At 40.4% G+C, this 23,019-nt stretch overlaps 1 protein-coding gene across 1 annotated transcript; it reads left to right on the forward strand.

The window, feature by feature from the left end:
• The first annotated feature begins 318 nt into the window (after positions 1–318).
• Positions 319–13,707, forward strand: pid1 (phosphotyrosine interaction domain containing 1). The gene is made up of 3 exons (XM_088381294.1): positions 319–503; positions 5,538–5,684; positions 11,278–13,707. Exons 1-3 carry the CDS (start codon positions 474–476, stop codon positions 11,758–11,760), a joined length of 660 nt encoding a protein of 219 aa, XP_088237420.1. The 5' UTR covers positions 319–473; the 3' UTR covers positions 11,761–13,707.
• Positions 13,708–23,019: the final 9,312 nt, after the last annotated feature.

Below are 23,019 nucleotides of genomic sequence, written 5' to 3' on the forward strand. Positions count from 1 at the left end.
AACTATTATTTGTCCACACAGCTTTGTTGCAGGCTGGTTTGAGCTTGGTTTATTATAAGTAAGAGGCCTTGTGATTGGCCTTTGGGTTGGCCTTTTGTGTGCGTTGTGTGACTCAAGAAGATTCAATCATCGTATGTGGTCCTGATTTTTGAGTTGCCTTTTTCTGCATCCACAAAATATACAGAAAAAATAATAGTAAAGGAACACAGTGATATTCAGCTTGACACATTGATGGCGGAATTTTCGAAAGTCTGTGAACGCAGCACTAATAGGTAACACCACACACGAGCGACGAGCGACACCTCCTGGTGATAGATGTAACTGTCGCCAGGCGGAGCAATCCAGCGTTGGTCGCCGACTGGTCCAGGCTGAAGGAGGGCAGAGAGGCGAACTGCAAAAGCGAACAGATGTGAACCGGACTACGACCAGAGTACAAGCTGTCGTCCAGACGGAGACCCGTTCATACCGCTAATATGTGGCAACCAGCGTCGGAGCGATTGCAGGTAGGACACAATGGCCGGTGATTGCGTTTACTGTCGACGGAGGAGCCGTAAAAATCAAGATTGAGCTGTCTTTTTACATTCCAGCCGTGATGTGTGCACGTTGGTATCTTACTGCTGGAAAGACTTGCTGCACTTTGACTTGCTACAGATGTTTTAAATTAATCAATGTACGAATAAGTACCTGCAGCCATCCTTTAAACGAGTCCAAAATAACGAACTTGTCATTTTCCCCACTCGCCGCTTCTACGTCTTTGTATTTGGTGATACGTTTACGTGCAGCTACTCACTGTGCAGCTAGTGTGCGTCTATCTTATCCACGACAGCCCACAGTGAATGTTTTATACCCCCCCCAATGCAAACATTTCATGAATGCTTAAAATAGTGACACCGGTTCACATTTTTCCTTCAAATGAACGTCAACCTCAAGTGTGCAAACACGGGCCTTCCACCTTGAAAACGCCAGGATGTTTGGTTTGTTTTTCTATTCCAGTGTGAAATAGCAGCGAGGTGCCTGTTTGTAAATGTCAAAATGCTCGTTAATGACACGTAGTTTGATAAGCGGGGGGCTTTTCTTCGAATCTCCTGCAGACATAATGCTCTCCAGATGTGCGCCTGCTTGTGGACTGCATGGCTGCCAAGTGAACTTGCACAATCCTCTCATCTGCCCAGACGTCAATAAGATAGAATGAGGAATTATTAAGACTTCCGCTTTTTTTTTTTTTTTTTTAAGATTCCGTGGTTAGCTGCACTGTAAATCACACCATTACGCCATTACGCATACCTCCCCACATCCTCTTAAATTTATGAATAAGCGCTCGATGTGGTTACACAACCAGCGAGACATACGTCGCCTAGCAACCGCATTATGGAACCATCATCCGATGGATAAAGTTTTATAACTTCACTCCTCGCCAAATGTGCGTCATGTTTAAGATGAAATAATAGTTTTAAAGGGACTGCCTGAACCTATTTTAAATGCAATTCAATAGTATTACTTCAGTGCTGAAAAAAAGCAAAAAAAAATCTTAAGCAGATTTCACCATTTCTGTGTATGTGTTTAAGAAAATGAAAATTTTTGTTTTAAATCCCGTATTCCAATCACAATTATTTTCATTTTGAGCATCTATGCCCAAAATAATAGTAATAAAAAAGGTCAAAATTCCAATAAAATTCTATTGATTGTTTTTTTTTTTTTTTTAACCCGCATCTCTTTTCTGGTAGCTTAATGCTAACTCATAATACACACCAAAGACACACCAAATAGTGTTTTATCCCTTTAAAGAATGGATAATTGAGTACAACTCAATTGTGAAACTCTTCTTTATGTGTTTCTCTTTTTCATTATACTGCCCCTGGTGTCCAGGGTGCACACACCGCAAGGAGCTGGTATGGCTGATTCGCATATGCGTTTATTTTGATGGGGAAAAATGATTTTGAGTGTTTTGAAATACGAATGCGTTGCTGTTTTGTTTTCAAAATGTAAAATGCGAAAGTGACCTACCATATAGCTGGCCTCCCATTTCACAAATTCTGGACACCAATTCATTCCCTGGCACATAGAATAAAATAAAGGCCACACTTCCACACAACGCCATAGCATGTCAAGATATTGTCCTGCTCTTTTCTTTTTTACTTACTTAATTTGAGCAGGAAATGAGTTTTAGTGAGCACTTACTAAAATGATTGTGACTTGACTGTATGATTGTGCAATGTGTTTTGATCAAGTGGTTTGGCAAATAACCTCTGTGGTCAAAATGAAAAACAAAAACAAAATGGATTATTGCATTTATGAAAAAAAACCCCACATTTTTCTAATCAACCCATTGTGGGATATGTTACATGTTGCACCTTCTCACACTGTGGTGTTTGTTTTAACTGGCTAAGATTAATGCTATTGAAAGTTGCAGGTCTCAGTAATTGTTATTTCCAAATGGATTCATAGCATTTTTTGAAAAAGTCTCTTCCAATTTTTCCTATTTGAGGAGCAATGGTACGTCATTCATTGTGACAGCCAGTCTAAAACATGCCCATAGAAAAGTGGTAGTGATAAATACAACGTTATTTTTCTAATGATCAGCATCAAACGAAGGGAAGAGCCATTAGAAGTGCATTATAACTACGGTAAGTGCAGCAGCAGGCTCTCGCCTGCAGTGTAACCATAGCGACGTCCCTCTTTACGTTGATATCTTTCGCCTCAGTTGAGTCAGGGTTGATGGGCATTTCTGCATGGGATCTTGATTTTGTTGCATTTATTGTTGTCTTCTTTTTTTTTTCACCCCATTTTCATCCGCGATGGCATACATCCATATTCTGGCTGGCTTTGCTCCTCTGTTGCCATGGCAACACCTGCTGTCTTGCTGCATAAGTGTCTCATGTTTAGGCAAGGAGAAGAGATAGATGGCAGAAGCTGGGGGTGAGCAGATACTGGTTATAGCAAGAGTTTCTCTTAAAGCATAAATTCAAGTCAGCATGTTTATTAATCTTTTGCATTTCCCTCAGTTCTATTTCTGTCTTAAAAAGTCTTTATCATCCTTCCGCTAACTGGTGCTCACTGAGTCAAACACATAAAAACACACAGACAATGTTCTTTTTTTGAAAATCCCTGTGGCGAGCAAGTATGTCTTTCCCTGTGTCAGCAGCTCTTTCTTTAGCTTCGGTTTTCACGTTTTGACACTTAACTATGTGTGTCACTTGACAAACAGGCCTTTGCTAAAGAAAACACGTAGACCTGACTTGTCAGGAATCGATGACTACTTCCCCTTGTCACCCGTGTTTGCATTTGTGTCTGCTTCGTCCTTTTTATTCGCCCATCATTTTGTGGCCGTTGTAGTCACGATGAAAGCAATTTCAAAAATAAAACAGAATGCAACTATAGACACGCATCTGCAATTTCCCTATAAAGAAAAACATTTTCACATTGGGCCATTGGCAAAGCATCTGTCACTGCCAGTAATCCATCTCTAATTCTCTCCACATGATGATGAATCATAAAGAAGCTTCAGTTAAAGATTTTGGTTAGCACGCCTTTAATATTGTGTGGCACAACATAACATTTGCAAAGAGAACAAAACTCCAAGGAGGAAACTTTAACCAGTGCAAGCTGGTCCTCTTGTTATGTGCGATATTCTTTTCTCATTGTTAAATGGTTAAATGGTGATATTGTATTTCTCTGAATATAAGTAACTCTTTTTTTTCACCACCTGTCCTCAAATAAACATTTCTAGACAGCCACAATACGTCATCACTGGTCAACAGTTTTTGGAACGGGCACACGGGCTACTCATGTGGTGCCCAAGCTAAAAACATGAACCAGATCATCTTATATTTTTATATTTGGAGACATGGAACCACTAGTTTCAGTAAAATGTGTTTGTTGCAGTAATCACAGCATACTCAGTAATTTTTAGCCTAGGTGGCTTACAACCTTGAAGAACTCTTTCCCGTACCGTTCCCGTAGGGGGATAAAAGATAAACTTACCATCTGTTACCTGTTAAAATCATCACTGCAGGAGGTCGAAGGAGACGCTCTCCAAAGACTGCTCTTTCCTTTAAGAATGTCAAAAACTTTCAGTGCATGCATTTTCGCTTAGTCATCTCCTGTCTTACCACTTTATGTTAACATTTGAATTACTTAATTGAATTGTATGTATTCCTTTATTAGACGTCTTTTACACAAATATAATGTTGACTGTTGGATTTGACTGGCAGAAAAGAAATCACTGAATTGTTTGAAAGTGCACATTATTTGGCATTTCAAAGCCTAAATTAATATTTTATAGTTCTAAGACAGCTGGGATAAGCTTCGGCAGACCCGGGACCCTCCTGAGGATAAGTGGTTCAGAAAACGGATGGATGGATGGATAGTTCCAAAAATTCACATTAAGCATTTAGTTGGTGTGAAATCCCTTATGGCAAAAATTCCCCAAACACACAACAGCCGAGTTATTAATTTTTGTACCATTTAGGGACCAGAGACAACTCAGAAAGTTCCACTCCACTTCCAGAATTGCTAAATATTTTCTAAGCTCCTCCCATTAAATTTCTCAAGAATCTACAGTGTGGAGTAAGTTAGTTTAGGGATCAGATTTTCATTTTCCAGTGCCACTTTGATCAGTGTGGATTAGGCACCTGAAACTAATTCAGATTACACAAAAGTTGCTGAAATGTAAATCTCAAAACAGAGCTTTTGTGTTTGCTAATCTTGGCTGAGGTTTCTGAGGTTTCCTCGTGACGCCAGCCATTGTGTATTGTAGCGTGCAGACGGGACCCTTGTCTCGCAACCAGTCCTGCACTGGTCTGACGATGGAGTCTGCCACCGTCTCCGAGTCTAAATCCCAAAATAGAATCGACTGTCATCACTCGATGAGGGAACTGTGGGGACATGAGAAATAGAGTTTAAAATACCATGACTCCAATTCAGAGTGGCCCTCTCCACTCATGCCTTTTGCTCCAGGTAAAGGGCAGCCAACCATCTCCTCCCTTTACTCGGTGCCCGGCCCGACCGCAGGAATGCGAGCCACTGTCAGGGAGCTGTAAAGTGCTGACGCGGAGGTCAGCAAGCGTTTACACACATGTGGCTTTACTTTCACAACTCTGTCAACTTTTTTCTCCTTTTTATTTTTCATCTGCTCCTTCAGTACGTTACGACATTACGATATTTGTTTTGAGGATGCTAAAAGTGCTAAAAGAAATGTGAGCGAGCTGTTTTGGATTAGACGTTGAACATTTGTCATCTAATTTATTGTAGTACTTGTTTAGACTTGAGCCATTTGATTGGGTCTGGCTTCAGGAAACACAAAATGTCGTACCAGAAAAGGGCATCTTGCCTGTTTATCTGTTTTTCATGTTCCAAAAGAGCCTCCATCTGCTAATGTTGTACAGGGGACACTGGGATAGGTCAAGTTTTTAGCCAGCAACTGGCTCGACCGTGTTATGAAGCTTATGTTTATTTGGAATCAAGTCGAGAAGCAAACACTTGTCTCGTCCAGACTGAAAATGTGTAAATAACCTAACCTTTCTCCTCTTCCTCCTCAGCACTTTCAGAGCATGCTGAAGACCAAGTTGAATGTGCTGACGCTGAGAAAGGAACCGTTGCCCACGGTGATCTTCCACGAACCCGAGGCCATTGAACTTTGCTCAACCACACCACTTACAAAGAACAAAACCCAAGCTGGATATAAGGTAAAATCACATAAATCCTCAAAATCCTCAAATCCAGTCTTTCCCATGAATGCTAATTCTATAATAGTATTACGGACTGGACACACAGATTCTATTCATTCCCACAACGTGCTTTACCTAACCCGCCACTGTACCTGGCTATTACAGTCTGATAATTAAGATGCTTTAATTTGGGAATTCTTGCAATGCTCAAACATGTGACTGATTCGCAACAACAGGATCTCAAACTTCCTTAGATTCGTATGTGGACGTGAAGTGAAAGTTGGTATAAAAGCCCTCGATTGGCACACCCATGGCTTACATTCACAGACTGTGACTTTTAATGCTCAGTGATGGACTTCAGACATCCATTATTCTTCATCTGCATCACAACGCTCATTTTATTGGATCGCCTTGGTCTATAATTTGGCAACCGCTGATTTTCAGCCTTACTGTTTTTGTCAGCAAGTGAAATTATGGCTCAGCGCTTCACGTCAGCACAAGTGTGCAAAGTCGCTGTCATCCACTGACGTAATGCGACAACCATGCCAAAATTAAGGGATGCGTTTGATTTGCAGTCGTTTTATGGCTCAGCAATTCAATTTGTTGATGCAAAGGCATAGTAGTGGGCACATTGTATCGCACTGTTGGCTCTCAGTGCCATGAAAGAAGATAAATATTGATACGTCGCCTTGGTGAAGGCTGAACATAGCTGGACTTGATCGCCCTCTCTTCCTGGTGTGAATCCCAACATCCACTTGTAGCCTCTGAGCTCACTGCACTTTCCAGCAGCGTTGTAAAGGAAGCCAAGCCACGTTGCCGTGGATACCACTACCACTATTTAGCAGAGCACCAGCCACATAAAAGTAATCTCTCCCATCTGTTTGCGAAACCTCCTAAAATGTGAACCGGCCTTCCTCGCCACCTTCCGTCTGCTGGCAGGTGTAACATCCTGTTTGACTCACTACCTGTCTGTATATCTGTCTGCCCGTCTGCCAGAATGTCTCCACTTCCAGACATTTTTCTGCCTCAACGCTGTAACGAGAGAAAACGGACAAAACAATCGCGGCTTTGCTTTCCCCGCCATCCGCCCTGCTGACTTTTATATGCAACAGTACAATATGACACCATTTATTATCCTTGCAGTGTTTTATATTCTCTCGTCTGCTTCCTTCATCCTTCTCCTTCTCTTAGTTCCCCTTTGAGCTCGCAGTCTCAGTTTGCAAACAGAAAGGCTGGCTGAGGACTGCTGACATACTGCCAAAGCTAACAGCTAGCATGGATGAAAGGCCACCTCTCATTTCCTTGGCTGGTTTGCTGATGTTAAAGCACTTCACATCCAATGAGACACTGCGCTACTTTTCAATTTGCACCCATACCAGAGGTGCAGCCAGAGATCAACTTCGAGACCAGTTTGATTTGTTCAACATCATTTTGCAGTTAACTCCCGTCTTGAATTTGGGTCTTGCACTTTTTCTCAGTCTCTTGCACATATCCCCAAAAATTTATTTCTTTGAACAACTGTATCCGTGTCACTGTGTCAAGGAAAAATCTTCAATGGCAGGTTTAGTTCTTTCATGAGAAGGTTTGTTGAAAATGTTCAATCCTGATCTGGTTTTTGTTTGCGCCATGTGTAGACCAGATGTGATAGCTGTGTCCGATACATCGTGTAAATAGTGTGACATCACGCCAGCACCACACAAAAATAACCCGTCAATTAATTCAATGGAGCACGCACAAGTCCAATGGTGGAAATCGTATATTTTATTCTAAAAAGACACACAAAAAAAACAACACTTGACATCATCATTACATATAGACTTAAAGCAACGCATAGCACACTCGTGCACGCACACACATCGCTCATCTATCTTTGCATGCCTTGGCAAGTGGAGCCAGCTGTGCTGTGCTGATTCAATAAGTTTTGAGGAATGTTAACAACCTCCTCAGGAATGCTGCATTCATTCCCAAGCCGTGGATTCCCAGTCATGTAGGGGGATTCAAACACCGGGGCCTTCTGAGGGAAAATGTCAAGATAGCCTCAGTCTGTGACACTGCAACATTTGTTTTTTTGACCTCTACATCCGCTGCTGGTGCCAATTTTCTGTTAAGGTAATCAGTTAGTAGTTTAGCTAAGGTTGCTTAAACAGTATACACTTGTCAATTTGGTCTTGGTATGTGGTCACTGTAATTCTAGTAATGTGCCACGTTCACGGACAGGAGTTTTTTTCTTCTCCGGCCACTCAGCAGGAAATTAACGAAACATCCTTCATACTTGCTCCCAGACCCAATCCTATGCATGGGTTCTTCAAAATCTCTCCCCTCCCCTTCCCCATCCGACCCCTTTTCTCTCCTTTGCTGTTTCCAATCCTCTCTTCAGGGTCGGATATCTCTTCGTGGCTTCCCACGCTTCACCTTTTTTTCCCTCCCATAATTTCCTCTGTTCCTTCTCCATTGATAACGGAAACAGCTGTGCCCCAGTGCTGCATCTTCCATGCATACGAAGTGTTGCCTAACCCTAACCCTCCTACCAGCCAGCTCCCAGGATTGAGGATGTTTGCTTTGTCTCCCTCTGTGTATCCGTTGCTCAAACTTTGCATTTACTCATCATCTTCACTTCCCATCTTGAAATAACAGCCTTCACTCACTGCCCTTCTTACCCTGGATCTGAATTTGCTTGTATGGCTTTTGTTCATTACTGCTAAATAAACATTGGTTTCTGCTCAGATTTCACGCGAGCTCTGGAAATGTGGGTGAAAATTAGAAGCTTTCTAGTCCGGTATAAATGTCACAAGGACGGAATGTAACAATAAACCGTAGCAGTAATAACTTTATGTGCAGGGTTGTAGTGCCGCAGCAAAAACATAATCAAAATAATCTGGATTTTTTTTTTCTTCCATAATCGTGATTGATTGATACTGTGTTTTTCCTGTGATTGATCTGTTATTTAATGGTGCTGCATGTAATGATTAACATAGACGCACATGTACACGCACACAAAAGGGAAGGCTCGCAATGGTAAAGTGACTTTTGTTTGGTTTCCTTGACTTTCCTCTGTTTTTCTGAGCATGCTCCATTTCTCTCCCACACTTCCCCTTTTCAACACCGCAGGCCTCCTCCCCTCACTCTGTATTTATTCTGTCGTGAAATCACACGGAATCAATATTTGAACTTAAGTCTGACGATTGTGAAATGTTAACAATTAGCTAATTGAGGGAGTGTAAAACTGTGGAGGGGATGTGAGAAGAAGTGAGATGAAAGCGATACGTGCTACGTGTAAACTGAAGAAACCAATAAAAGCGAGAGTAGGAAACGTTATAAGAAGAGGCAGCAACAGAGGAGAAACACATGGAAAGTTGAAACAAAGGACTTTGTAGCTCTCTGAGATGATTTAAAGATGCATGCCTGGCTTTCAATCACTTGGAGGACTGCAGATGCGTGCTGGTCGGTGACGGATTTAGGAGATCAATTTTAGCCTGAACTTGCGATGAAAGCTGCAGTCCAGCAACTTTGTGGTTTGACTCACACAAACTCCTGACTGTTGTTTTCAACGGAATGTTTTGCTTCTATTCAGAAATTTCCTGACACACTCGCCACAAAACCATTGTGTTGACATATTGTGCATGGTAGTGTTTTACAATGTGTTCAATATAGTATTCCCTTTATACTAACAGGATTTGCTTTCTTTAGAATGACATGTTCACAGAAATTGGAGAATTTAATCAGCTCATCGATTAATTGGTCAAACTCTTACCAATTAAAAAGTAATCCTGTTATAAGTGATGGGAATGAAACTTCAAATTTGCTTCATGAACCAATTGTTGTATTTTTTTACTCCTGAAGATAGCACTGTTGGTTTGAAGATAGACTTTTAAGAAAGTCAGCCCAATGTTGAGCTGAGAGTGCCATCTCGAGGATTCAAAAAATAAAATTGGTTCATGAAGCAAATTTGAAGCTTCATTTTCCCGTCACTAATTGGTACTGTCGTTCTTACGTAGTTTAGTTCTTATATTGTCCCCTAACCTACAACCTAAACTTAGTTTAGACTAAAAGTAAGTCATGTGAATGTTATTTTTTCCCTTTCCATCCAACTTGCACACCTACAAGGTATGTTGCGCCTCAATTTGAAACATTTATCGGCAAATGAAGAGAATCAAATTTCAAAGGCAGTAACTGAGACACAAACGAGTTTCCCATGGGAAAGGGGCATGCAAACGTCCGGGGAGACACCAGCTGCATGTTTGGCCTTCAACCCTGTGAACAAAAAACTCAAATAAAACCCAGAAGCCGGCAATCTGAGTGAGATTTAAACAAATTATTCAATAGCAAAATAACAGACTGAGGAAAGTAGACCTCGGTTACTCAATGTGGCTTTTGACATTCAAGTAGAAACCGTTGGCTATGTCAGGGATTTGGTCCAGGCTAGTGTAGGGGGAGTAGTTGTTTTTGGCTCACTTTATCTTTGGAGCGCTCATCGTGATTTCTCCATCAAAGCTGCACAGCGTTGTTATTTCAAGCGTCCTTGAAATACTTTAAAGTACCCTCAATCAGGCAAATGATTGTTTTTCACCAATTGTGAGACATTACACCTAAGCCATCGTATTTGCTGTACAAATCGAACCGCTATTAATAATCCAAACATCATATTAAACAACCGACTAAAATATCCATGTTTTTACTTGGGGCTTGGGGATGGCGAAGTTGTGAAATACTATCACCATGAATTTTTATACTTCCTGAGATTTTTGTTCTGTTGTCGCTCGTTCATTGGCTGACAGAACCACACACCCAGTGACTAGCGGATTGTTATACGTGCTTTCTTGAAAGATCCCATTCATTTAAAGTCATGGTGGAGAAAAGAGGCTTTGCGCTGGCAGTGGCAGACTAAACATAACTGTAAAAGCAGGAAAGTATGTTATGAATAAAACCAGACATGGGTGTCTGCTCTCTGTCATACAGTCAGTCTGACTTGTATTTTTTTAACATGTATTCATATTTAATTAGGATTGATTCTTGGGTTGTATCATCTTGTTTTCAAGGTGGTCCCAAACATGTACTGGTAATACTTTTTTTTTTTTTGTTGAAGCGAGAACAAATACTGGCAGTTTTTTTTTCAGTGTATACATTTAAAATATTCTATAGTATAATACAATAAAATGGCACAGCCCTCCTAATGTGTGCAGCAATGTGTCAATGTAATAAAAATTGACAGAGAAATATCCTCCACTGTAAACACAGACAGGAGTGAAAACTATTTGAGTATATTTTGCTCATCCAAAGCTCCTCCTCTGTGTATTTTTATAAAGCCATAAAGAGTAGTGTAGCAAAAGGGCACAAGTGAGCCATTATTGTTGGACTCTTCTCAGACTGGCGGAGTTCCCATCCAGAACTGTGTGAAGAACTTCACAAATTATCCATGTCAATCTCGTCAGTCTGTCGCCGCCCTAGTATGCCGTGTTGTTTTCCATTGTGTGGAGGCCGGTTCAGTCACTGTTGAGAAAAATATTTTTTTTCTTTGGATACGAGTACAAACAGCCTTCAAGTTTACAGTTTTTTTAAACTGCTGTACAACAAACAGTATTGGTTAAATGCAATGTGATGTCATTTCCTGCAGGTGACCTACCTGGGCAAGGTGACTATTTCTGGGACCAATTTCTTGTCTGGCTGCACAGAGTCAGCAGTGGTCGGTCTGGTGGAGCATCGTGCTCTCGCTAACCCTGGCAGCTCTCTCCTGGAGATACGGCCCTTCCAGGTTCGTCTCCACCACCTGGATGGGCACGGCGAGGCCTCAGTAACCATGGACACCTACCAGGTGGCACGGATCGCGTATTGCACAGCCGACCACAGCGTCCGACCCAACGTCTTTGCCTGGATCTACCGGCAAATCAACGACGATCTGACCTTCCAGATGGACTGCCACGCCGTGGAGTGTGAGAGCAAGCTCGAGGCTAAGAAGCTAGCGCACTCCATGATGGAGGCTTTCCGCAAGACTTTCCACAGCATGCGCTGCGACGGGCGCATCCACAAGAGCGGCTCTTCAGATGAGTTCGCCGAGGATTCTTCTACTCCGGAAGACTCGACCCCAGACGACGGTTGAACGGGCGCCGATGGAAACTCCTGATCCCCATTCGTAGAAAACAACGGGGTGAAGGGAAGGACGGACAGATTAGCTGCTCTCTCTCATTCTCCCCTTTTACTTTCACTCTGACAATTAGCAGACGCTACGAATCAACTCAACTCGTAATACTTTGAAGATTTACAGTATATAACTCCCCAATCTGGGTCTTTGTGGCTGAAGTCACCCTCACTGATCCAGATATTTGTATCCCCATTTTTCACAAGGGTCATCCGACACCTAGTAGAGGTACTTGTCTGTGGTCATTCAAGCTTTTCTATCAATGGAACCGCAAACTACAATGCCTCCATCTCAAGAAAGCCCGTTATTACAATGTCAAGACCCAGCAGAAATAGGCCTCTGGCTAGTTTGGGCCCCAATCCAGAGTTTCTAAGACTGGTGGAGCGCATTGATTTTGTGCTTGCGCAATAGTTACAATGCCTACAAAGGTACTCCATCATATCATCATATCATCTTCATGGTACCTTCTTCAGCTCCCCCTCATCTACAGGTATTTACTTTGATGGTACTTAAGTATGTCATGACATGTAGAAGATCTATTCCAACATATGTAGATGTTTCACATGTTCTGACCGGGATGGTAGCTGGAGCTTTTCTGTGACATGTTAATCATTCTTGTCTGATTTTTGTTTCAAACATACCAAAATTCAGGCTTAACAGTGCCTGCCAGATTATGTGCCTCAATTTCATCTACATTTGTTTTGTCTAGGACCTGATTAGTACGTCTGGCTGAATGTGTTATGGCCGCTTATTTTGTTTTCTCTCTGTGGTTAGAGACGATTGTGTACACTACACAAGTGCTTGCAGAGCTTGTGAAAAGTAGAAAAACATGGAGTTGAGTTTAAAGGATACCGTGTGAACAGCTTCCAAGGGGCAGTCACCTCCTGTGGCCCCCGGTAAGACTAGTGTCACCACCAGCGAGCCTTCGGAGATAACAGCTCAGATCTCCTGAATGTTTGGATTTTCCAAAAGACTATGAATGCTTCTTTACACCATCTGCAATCACCTCGCTCTCAGAGATTTTTTTTATGCTATCACACTATAGGGCATGGGTGTCAAACTCATTTTTGTCACAGGCCGCATTGTACTCGTAGTTTACTTCGGAGGGCCATTATGATTGTCAACGCCTTATATTACATCGTGTATAAGCTACACAACAAACTGATGAAAATACTTTAAAAAGATGAATAGTAATAAAAATTGCTAGCAATATCTGTAGTTTTTAAAAGTGAAGATAATTTGCAATTTTAGTATTGATAGATGAAGTCAATTTGTCTTCACGGGCCACATAAAATGATGTGGCGGGCCGTATCTGGACCCCCGGGCCTTGAGTTTGACACCAATGCTATAGGGAGTGACAGCAAGTCAGTTTAACGCAGTACTGAAAGGCTCTCAAAGGGGATTGGTGGAGTTGGTCCCCGCACTACGGATTCCAACAGAACACACACTCAAGCAAGGCTAACATGCACGTACACACTCAGCCATACATCTTATTTTACATACTGTATGTAGATGCACATTGCATTGGGCTCACACTTAATAAGCTCATGTAAATAAAATGTATGTATCACTTTCCAAATATTACAGCATAAATGTGGATAAATATTTTAAATAAAAAAATAAGATGAGAAATATCATACGATAAAGAAACAGTGTTACAAAGCCTACTGTGAATCGTAAGTGGAGAGCCTGATTTAAGTGGTTTGTGTGTGAGCGTGTGTTTGTCAGTGTTAGACGAGACGGAATGTTCGGAAGAGATGCGTGCAGGTTCAAGGGGGAGAAAACTGTAGATTAGTCATGTCTGTTTGAAAGCTCCGACTTGCTTTAAATGTTTGACAAATAAGTGTTTTCTATACAGTGTCTGCAAAGATCAAGAAACAGTTGCATATAAAGCATTTACAAAGATCACTCCTGTGATGGTGTTTCTTGTTTTTGTTTTTCACCAAACCGCACATCTGACCTTCCTAATCATATTTTTTTGTGGTGCTGTGGAGGATGACAAAAACAATTTAACTTCCCTTTGTAGAGTAAGCCAATATTCTGCCAAGTTAGATGTGAAACATAAATTCACTGTTCAGCGTCTTGCACAGGCATGCTGCATTATCATGAGATCTGATTCAATTCACTGATTTTGTTTTCTTCTGCTAAACCTCTCTTTAGTTGAGATTTGACTACTAAAAATTATTTCATGTTTTTTCTTGAAAATCTTTCAGTTGTTGCATTTCACGTTTTCCGGCTCAACTTGTCAGTTTAGCAAATACTAAGAGGTTGTTACTCATTCCTTCCATTGCATCATTTTATTGTGTTGTTGTTGTTGTTGTGCTTACTGTTGTCTTGTGCCAAAGCGTGACAGCGCTTGTTTTCAAAGCAGCCACATCAATAACAAGCAGCTTGCTGCCCTTATGGCTGGTCATCATTTTGCAGCTGAAAAGCAACAGCAGGGAATTGGAGGCAAAATGGATGCTGGCATTTTCATGCTTGTCAAAGAAGAACACTGCCTCCCTCTGGCAACCTGTATAAACTGTCCGGCGTTATCTTTTTTTTTTTTTTTTTTGTAAATTAATTTATGCAACTTGCTCACATTCCCTGCGTAATTGGGTTGATAAGAAAAACAAAAGAGGTTCTGCCTTTACACAGGTGAATGTTTTGTTATTGTCACTTTAACAATAGACTATCACTATGTTCATTATTGCGGTTACAATAGTTAAATAAGAAGTGCAAAACATTACAACAACTTTAACTATTGTAATTTTATGCCAGTAAATTACATCCACTATAACAACACATACTGTAATTATTTATAATAATTGTTTCAGCTCTAATTAGTGGTCCTCCCCAGACACAATCGGCTTCTTAGATTGGAAAAGCTTTAATTAAACATTTAAAAGCATCAAGAGTGTTGTATATTTCTTATTTTTATTTTCTCATTTGGGTAACTAAATTAACACAATAAAACGTGAGTGAATTGTGACACATTAATATTCAATTCACGGAGCAAAACAGTTGCAACATTGTTCTGCCAAAACAAAATAAAAGTCCAGTAGATAATTTGCACACAATACCAGAAGTTTTATAACTCCAGCTAAACAAAGCCTTGTGTCCCAGTCTCTTCCAGCTCACCGTACACAACTTCCTGTTTGGATTTCTTTTGACACAGTGTGATTGGCCTCCACTGTGCCCCTCTGTCTTGCTGACCCATTTCCAGCATCAGCACATGCAGGGGGGCCCCAGAAAGAGGCCACCCCGACCCTTGTGGATCTGCCTCTCCACTAAGCGTCAGGCAGCTCACAATACAACTCTGTTCCGGCTCCAGCTGGACGCGCCTCCTCCTGCACGGTCCCAGAAGATCCTTCTTTCCACCTGGTCAATGGCCTAAAATACTTGAAGGCCCAGATGTGGGTGAGCACAGTCAATTTTAATCTACTCATCAAGGTTGCTCAATGAGTGGTGAAGCAATGCAAGTATGTTGTGTTTAACATGTGTAAAGTAGATCAAACTAATTCTTTGTCTTCCCGTCTGTACTGAAACAGAAAACAGACTCACTGGATCACAACAGCATTTTTCTTCCTTCTTCAAAAGAACTTGTATTCAACACATGAACTCACAATGTTGAAATGTGTTGGAGGTCAATATTAGAAAAATGCTTTGTTAATGTTTATTCCAGACACAGCTTTCTTGTTTTCTGACATGCAAAGTATTTCCTGTGATCAGGAGCAGATCTCCACTCGTACATCCTGCGTAGGCGATCGTTCCCTGCAGTCTACACATGTGGTTCATAAGGTCATATGGACTGGGATCATGAGACACACACAGTCTCGCCTAAAATGAAGTTCTACCACATTGTGCTTTCTATAAGCGGGTCAACAACACTTTTTAAAAATAGAAAGTAGGGAAGAATGAAGAGAAAGGTGATATCTCCAGATTTTTTTCTAGAAAAAAATAGAAATCAGGTGAAAAGTAGAAGCAAACAGATCCCAGCCCCAGTGTCAGCTGTGATAGTAACGAAGTTACAGGATCTGAACAGGGAAGTCGATGAGATGAACAAACACAAGAACAAAATGTTTCACCAGCTGGTCAGAGTACAGGCAGTAAAATCAGATGGTGTATTATTTTAAATGCCATAGTCTGTGTGATATGTTTTAATAATTCAGCTTCAGGACAGGATTTTGTAAAAAAACAACGCACTTTTGTAATTTTTTGGGATTGTATCCCATCAAACTCACCATAGTGGTGTTCATTCAGTTCTAGTTTGCACAAACTGTATCATTGCCGTATAGGGTGCAGCATGTGAATTTTGTAAAATAAAACATGCAAATTTGTAATTTTTTTAGATTGTAAAGCCCAAGTCCTCATTTGGCCACCCCAATCTATGCAGTGCCCCCTCTGGCCACCCCAGTGAAAAAATCTTTGCTCCGCCACTGTATACGCCGTGTCTAAACGTGACATTCCTCACCACAGCATGTGAGCTAGAAAATGAGGCACAATTCCAAAGTACCTCTCTGATGCTTGAATCATCCATCTGTATATTTTAGGATCCCCCCCTAAAATGTCTTTGATAACCAACGTACATATAAATATAAACGATAAAATGAGTTTGGAATGATAAATCTTTGGGCATGTTCATGTCTTCCTTGTAATTATTAAAGCATTTTTCTTTTTAAATCAGAGAGACATTTTAATTAGAATTTTTGCTTTGAGGTTTTTGCTCTCAACATACCCACAACTAATTCATTTCTTCTATTTGACATAGAGCTCACTCAACATTTCACGCAATTTCCTACACCAGTGTTGGGTAAATTTCCAAACACAATGGATTGCTCAAAGGAAAAGCTTTTGTTTAGAATAAAAACGTTACTTTGACACATTAGTTTATAACACAGGGCCAATGAAAATGAATGTCTGTGTGGTGAGAAGGGAAAAACAAAGTGACACCAGTGAAGTCACAACTCATCTGGTTAAACATCTTGTATCCAGATGTGTATGACGCGTTTGGGTTATCCACCTTTGCCATGTCCGGCTGCCTGGTCCAAGAATAAACACATGATCACACAAGTCTCTCCAGTCTAAAGTTCTGCAGAGGGACAACAGACTTTCTTTCACAAAAAAGTGGAAAAAAGCCTTCAAATTTGGCTTCTACGGCACAGTCGATGTGAAGAAATGTGCCCACTTGGTGTCATCACAGCACTGCATTTTAGATCCAACTGCCATCTGGCCATTACTCCAGTCAGGCTGTCAACCTGTCGACATCAATTTGAAATGTGAGGGATGTTAAAGTGTCACTGTAACACGTGTGGGTGAATTTGGATGGTTTTGCACATCTGCATGAATCAGCATTTGCCAAAGTCTTTGCCAAAGCCCAAAGACGAGGTCAAACTTAGCATCGTGGCTGACCACAATATGGCAGAGGCATGGGTTTTTCCCAAGTCAAAACAGTCCATTCCGTGATGCTAGGTGACTTCATCGTTCTTCTAATCGCTCCAAAACATTCTATTTTTCAAGATAATGTAATGAATGATGGACGGATGGCTGTAATTGATATTTGAATTTCTGTAACTTTATCATTTATATTATACTGAGAAGTCAGACCCTTTCCCATGGCTATCACCCATGACCCTTCTGAGGTGGCGTAAAAGGAGGAGAAGCGGTCAGGGTGCATAACGGCCATGACATTCGATTATAGCATCTTCAAGCCATGGGGTAGCTGCTTTAAACTGAAAGCCACTAGCATGTCAAGGAAATCATCGGAACCTCAGTAAAATGCTATCGTGATGTCCCATGGTGTAGTCCTGCGTGGCTCAGAACTCCTGGGTATAGTATAAATAGAAAAAGATAAGATTGAAAAAAGTGATGACATTTTAAACAACAAGTGCAATGTGGCAGTCTGCCTGTTGGAAAGAAAATGAGGTTTCATGCATTTGTGCTTTTAAAAAGTTTTAAAGTCGTCACGGCTTTGCTTCAATAATTTATGATTTTAACATTGATTTTCCATCTCATTTGATATTATGTTCATTCTCCACCTTCATGTGCATTTCTATTCCTACCGCCTGTTTTATTTGTATTTTTTTTCACAAATCGATAGTAATGGTCATGCAGTCCCCACGCGGGTCTGTTATTTCTACAATTTGTGTTGAAAAAAAACCCACTCTTGCGCTCTTTGACGATGCAATGATAATGGCTCACTGACCTGACCTTACTTTGGGGCATGTGTGCGCTTTTATTCTAATCTCCAGGGACTAAATGGCAGGCCGTCAACATGACAATCACCTATAATAATACAAACACTTTCTGTCATCATGAATTTTAAAGGTCAGGGCTTCAGCTTTGGACCATCTGTGCATGTTTTCACACTTTCCAAGCTCTGCTAAGTTTTATAAAAACTGATAAGTAGCAACCCTGATGAAAAGCCACATACCTACGCATCTACATATTCCATTTTAACAACATGGCACCTTTCATTTTTGCATGCATGTAGGTTGGTCAGTAGGTAGGTGTCATTCATTCATGCATGCATGCATGCATTCATTCATTCATTTGTTCGTTCGTTCGTTTCAAGGGCATCTATGTGTATTTAATGTGTTTTCTGACAACTGTGTTTACATATGCACTTTTGGATCCTCTGTATTATTTAGATTTGCTCAACAACATGTCTCAGCTGCACCACACTGCTGTGCTCTAAGAGACTTGTTGAGAGGAGAGGAGATGTGTATTTAAATACACAGAGTGTGTATTTGTTTGGATCGGAATCGCTGTTGTGGTTCCAATACTGTCGAAATAAATAACATGCAAAATAAAATAATGATAATGATGAAAAAATAATCCTGAAAATAAATTTGCTAATGCACTCAAGCATCAATCGTGAGCTTAGCTGTCTTGTGTCCCAGCGGTACCAGGTAGTGGAAAAGGGTCTTATCTTAACAGACGCAGGCACACTTTGGTCAATTATTGTTCAATTGATTTCCTGTGAGTGTATAGTGGACAACAAGTAGGCTTACAGGAGATTTCCATCTATTGAACGGATTTGTTGATAAATTGCCAATATTACACTTACTGTGCTGTCCCCACATCTTAACCTGAAGTTGGCTGTAGCGTAACACAGATAGCATTGATTGATTTTCCCAGGAAGAATTAGAAAGCAGCAAAATAAGCTTATGTTTATGTCTGTCTGACTCTAATTTGGTGGATTGTTAGCTATTTGACCAGCTATGCACATTCCGAGACAGCAGGATAAAAAAACAAACCACATGGAAAGCAACACAAAATTCACCAGAGGGGAAAATCCTGCTTGTGCCACGATAAAATATGAACATAAATATATTAAGTTGCGTGTTCAGCATGATGTGCAGCTGATCTGAATATTGATTTGAATGTTTCACTCTGTGCAGGATTCAATTAAAAAATGGATACAGTTAACATTTTTTTAGCTTTCTTTTCGCTGCTGGGGACTCAAGTTTGGGAAAGTCGCTGTTTATAGTCCGAACATCACATTTTCAAATGCATTGTTTGTCATCATTATGTGCACGAAACATTGTGGCCTAAAATCGGGGGTTCACCATGTGATGCAGTTGTTGGTCTTGACACCCTTAATGAGACTTTGTCCTTGGTCTCATCCCAATGTGCCGCTCTTAGCACATCACATGAATAAATAAGGCGTGAAGAAAAAGGCAATGAAAGGAAAAATAGATGTAGTATTACTCGAAACCAATTGATATTTTCTCATGAATAACAATGTCTGTGGATATTGGACGTTCTACAGACAATGACAAAACCTCCCATCTGGAAGGAAAGCCTCTTTATAAGACTTTTTTTTATAAGAAAAACATGACTCCTGTCTGGATCCTCTCATCCCTCACAACCACTCCTTACAAATTCACTTGAGCAAAGTCATTTAATTTCAAGAAAGTTCAAATTTGAAAGTTCCTCCTTTGCCTCCAGTCTTGAGAGCATCACGGTGATCCTGCGCTCACCCTCACTGATAGTGCGAAAAGAAATCATGCATAGCTGCTGGCTTCAAAGGAAAGATAGCTAAGCATGGCGGGAAGAGATACGTGGAAAGACCCACAAGCAAATATTTCCAAGCGGCCCTCTGAGACGCATTATTATGATGGGATGCGTTGCATAGTAAAATGTTGATTCAAATAGAGAGAATATTATCAAACATTACATTATGTGCTTTTGCTTTGATTTCGCTTTGTGCTCTCCACCCGACTCGGACGAATAAAGGTCACTTAAATAAATTTACATTACTGAATGAAGTAATGTCATTTATGAAGCGTTTGATGTTGCTATCGCTGTAGATAAACACATTTGGACACAGTTTGCCAAAGCCCAAATTACATCTTCTCCCTCATCAATGATTTTCCTAATGCACTCAAATCAATTCTAATCATAACTGACAGATGCAATTGATTTGTTTGCATGACTCAAAATTTGAAAAACAATTCAAAAGAAGAGCATGTCATGGAGGAATCATTTAATTATATCCTGTAGGATAACTGCATCGGCCTGAAATCAAATAATTCCTTTGACATTTGTTATTGATGAAAATGATTAGCTTGTGTTCAGCTTTGTTTCCACGTGTGTCTGTGCATTAATTAATTTTTTTAACATCAACATTTTGAAATGGGAAATTAAACCCAGATTTTTTGTGGAGTTGGAATGTTTGGTGCAAAAAAAAAAAAAAAAAGAGTTGCCTCCAGCTGAGAGTTTTGAGCACTTTGCCAGTGATGCTTTTAGGCAGGCGGCTTAAGCACATACAACTGGCAGCTGCTGTATTAATCTGTAAGCAAAACAGTGTATTGAAAAAAAAAAAATTCAAGCCTTTATTTTTACATAGAATGAAATGAGGCCTTACCGTGCTTAAATATTGGATGTGGCCATAATATCACGTAATATATTTCTAGTTCCATATGTTTTTTTGTTTTCTTCCCTGAGGCAGAGGACGACAGATGCATAATGGTTCCATTAACACAGATGAATTGGGAAATTTGGGATCTAAGAAGTAATTGTGTGAATAACCAAAGATGCATATTTGAAAAGAGTGGCAAGCACATTTTTAAATTTTAACGTCGCCGCTAGTAATGGATCAGTTGCTCATCAAAGCATCTTAATGGACTTGTCTTGTTAGACAAAGCCTAAACTGACACAGATTAGACTGAATAAAACACGACGACATATTTTCTGAGTATGAGCTCCAGCAGTTTTATCTTTGAAGATACATCTTTTTGTTACTATTGACGAGATGCCTTACAATCAGTCATGCAGCCTACAGTTATTTGTTATAACTCTCCAAGGCCACTTAGCTGAGATTTATTTTGTAATAACACTTGGAAAGACATCACCATTTTGTTGCTTAGCAATGTAACGACTGGTGCCAGTAGTGTACTTGATATATAGAAATGATACTTTGAGAAGAAATGATGACATACTTGTGGAGGTATGGGCGCATCTTGCTTCATTTTAATAGAAAGCTCCCAAAATATTGATAAACTTTGTTCACTTTTTTAGTTAGATTTTTGGCACACCATGAAAACAGTCAATTTCCTTCACATTTCAAAATGTTGATTCTTCCTCTTCAAGCCTGTCATCAGGTGTTCTGTCCTTCATTTGGTCACAATCAGCTTTTATGCACACCGACAACAAAACCTCGGAGACAATAGTTCGATTTTGATGACATTATTTAAATCATGCAAATGACGACAGCATTTTGAGCAGCAGCTGAGAATCACAAACCCCAGCTGCTCTGAGCATATGTAACATTTGCCAGTAGCTTGAGGTTATCAGCAGTATGTGAGGATGTGATTAACCTTCCTCCACACAGTGCCTCATCCCAAATGTTCCCGTAGTGGCTTACATTCAACACAAATGTAGTTATCAGACTCATTTCATAACACTAGGTAAAAGGAATATGCACACACTTAATCCTGTTACCTCATTGAAAATCAATATAAACATAATGCATTGGCCCATGAATTAAATGTATTGAAATGTGGGCTTAAAAAAATGTACAAAACTACTAAGCCTACTTAGCATGCGTGAAAGAACAAGACCTATACGTAGTGAGACAGCAGAAACAGCAGGCAGTGATGGTGGCCTCATTGAACCTAACCCTAACCCTAACCCTAACCCTAACTGGACACCAGGGACGTGCGGTCAGAGGAGGCAATTGTTTCATTTTCCTTTTAATTTCAATAGTTTTGTATCATTTCGAACCAAAATCGCTGAATTTTTATAGTTATTTTAAAACCGAAGACGATTCGCTCGGAGGAGCCAACTTCCTGTCTAACCTCCTCTGAGGATTGCGTAATAGTGTTGGCTCGTGAGTGAACGAATCTTTTCAGTGAACGACAGTGAACGACTCATTTCAGTTCATATGACTTCAACCAGTAGGTGTCGGTAATGCCCATTGAAGCTGGTGCCACCTCATCGTAAAACAAAACGAAGAAGAAAATGACGTAACTTCCGGTCTCATTTCCCGTTCACCAACGAACGAATCAGTGAGTGAACAAATCACTGAGTGAGTGATTTGCATTTCCAGTTCATCGCGAGAACGGATCAGTGAAGGAAAGAATGCCGACTTTCCCGTTTGCGAACGACTCAATGGGACAACTGCCTTCCTTCCCGTGCATCAACGGATCAGTCAGTGAACGTGTTGCGTCTCCCTCCTGGCGTGGACTATGTAAGCCAGAATGTAGATTTACGATTTGCCAAGGAAAGAAAGAACCACACACTGAAACACCACTTCTTTTATGCTCGTTTTCTCCAAGCTAACGGCTAACTGTATTGCATGAAGGGATGCGCCATTATGCAACAACCGGGAGATTATGCTTCTCTTTGGGTAATCTTGATTTTATAACATTTATAGTAGTTATATATACGCCTAAATATTGTTATCCATTGCATCTACTGCAATTTCACATTAGATTGCTGGTTTGAAATTTATTATTATTATTATTTGAATAAACATTAAAACTTGTTGAAACTTGTCTGGTGTTTTATTCCTTGTTTTTATTTTTATGGGCATGAAAACAAAAATCTGACATTTGGTGTTTTAGGTTGTGTAATATGTGTTGGTGTCCCCCAAAATAAAAAGTATTCAAATACACATTCTTGACGCGTACAAAAAATGCATAAAATTATTAGGTACACCTGAAAATGGTGGTGTACCTAATGGAGTGTCCGTGTGACGTCACAGATCAACCAGCCAATCAGGAGGTGGGGGTG

This window comes from Syngnathus floridae, chromosome 7 (genome assembly GCF_059516105.1).
Source record: "Syngnathus floridae isolate MCC-2025c chromosome 7, RoL_Sflo_1.0, whole genome shotgun sequence".
Lineage (NCBI taxonomy): Eukaryota > Metazoa > Chordata > Actinopteri > Syngnathiformes > Syngnathidae > Syngnathus > Syngnathus floridae.

Bases quoted from the DNA above. Each gene is read 5' to 3' on its own strand.
- pid1 (XM_088381294.1), top strand. From the start codon at position 474: ATGTGGCAACCAGCGTCGGAGCGATTGCAG. The intron at 504-5,537 runs GTAGGACACAAT...CTTCCTCCTCAG, and splicing joins CAGCGTCGGAGCGATTGCAG to CACTTTCAGAGCATGCTGAA. The intron at 5,685-11,277 runs GTAAAATCACAT...CATTTCCTGCAG, and splicing joins AAACCCAAGCTGGATATAAG to GTGACCTACCTGGGCAAGGT.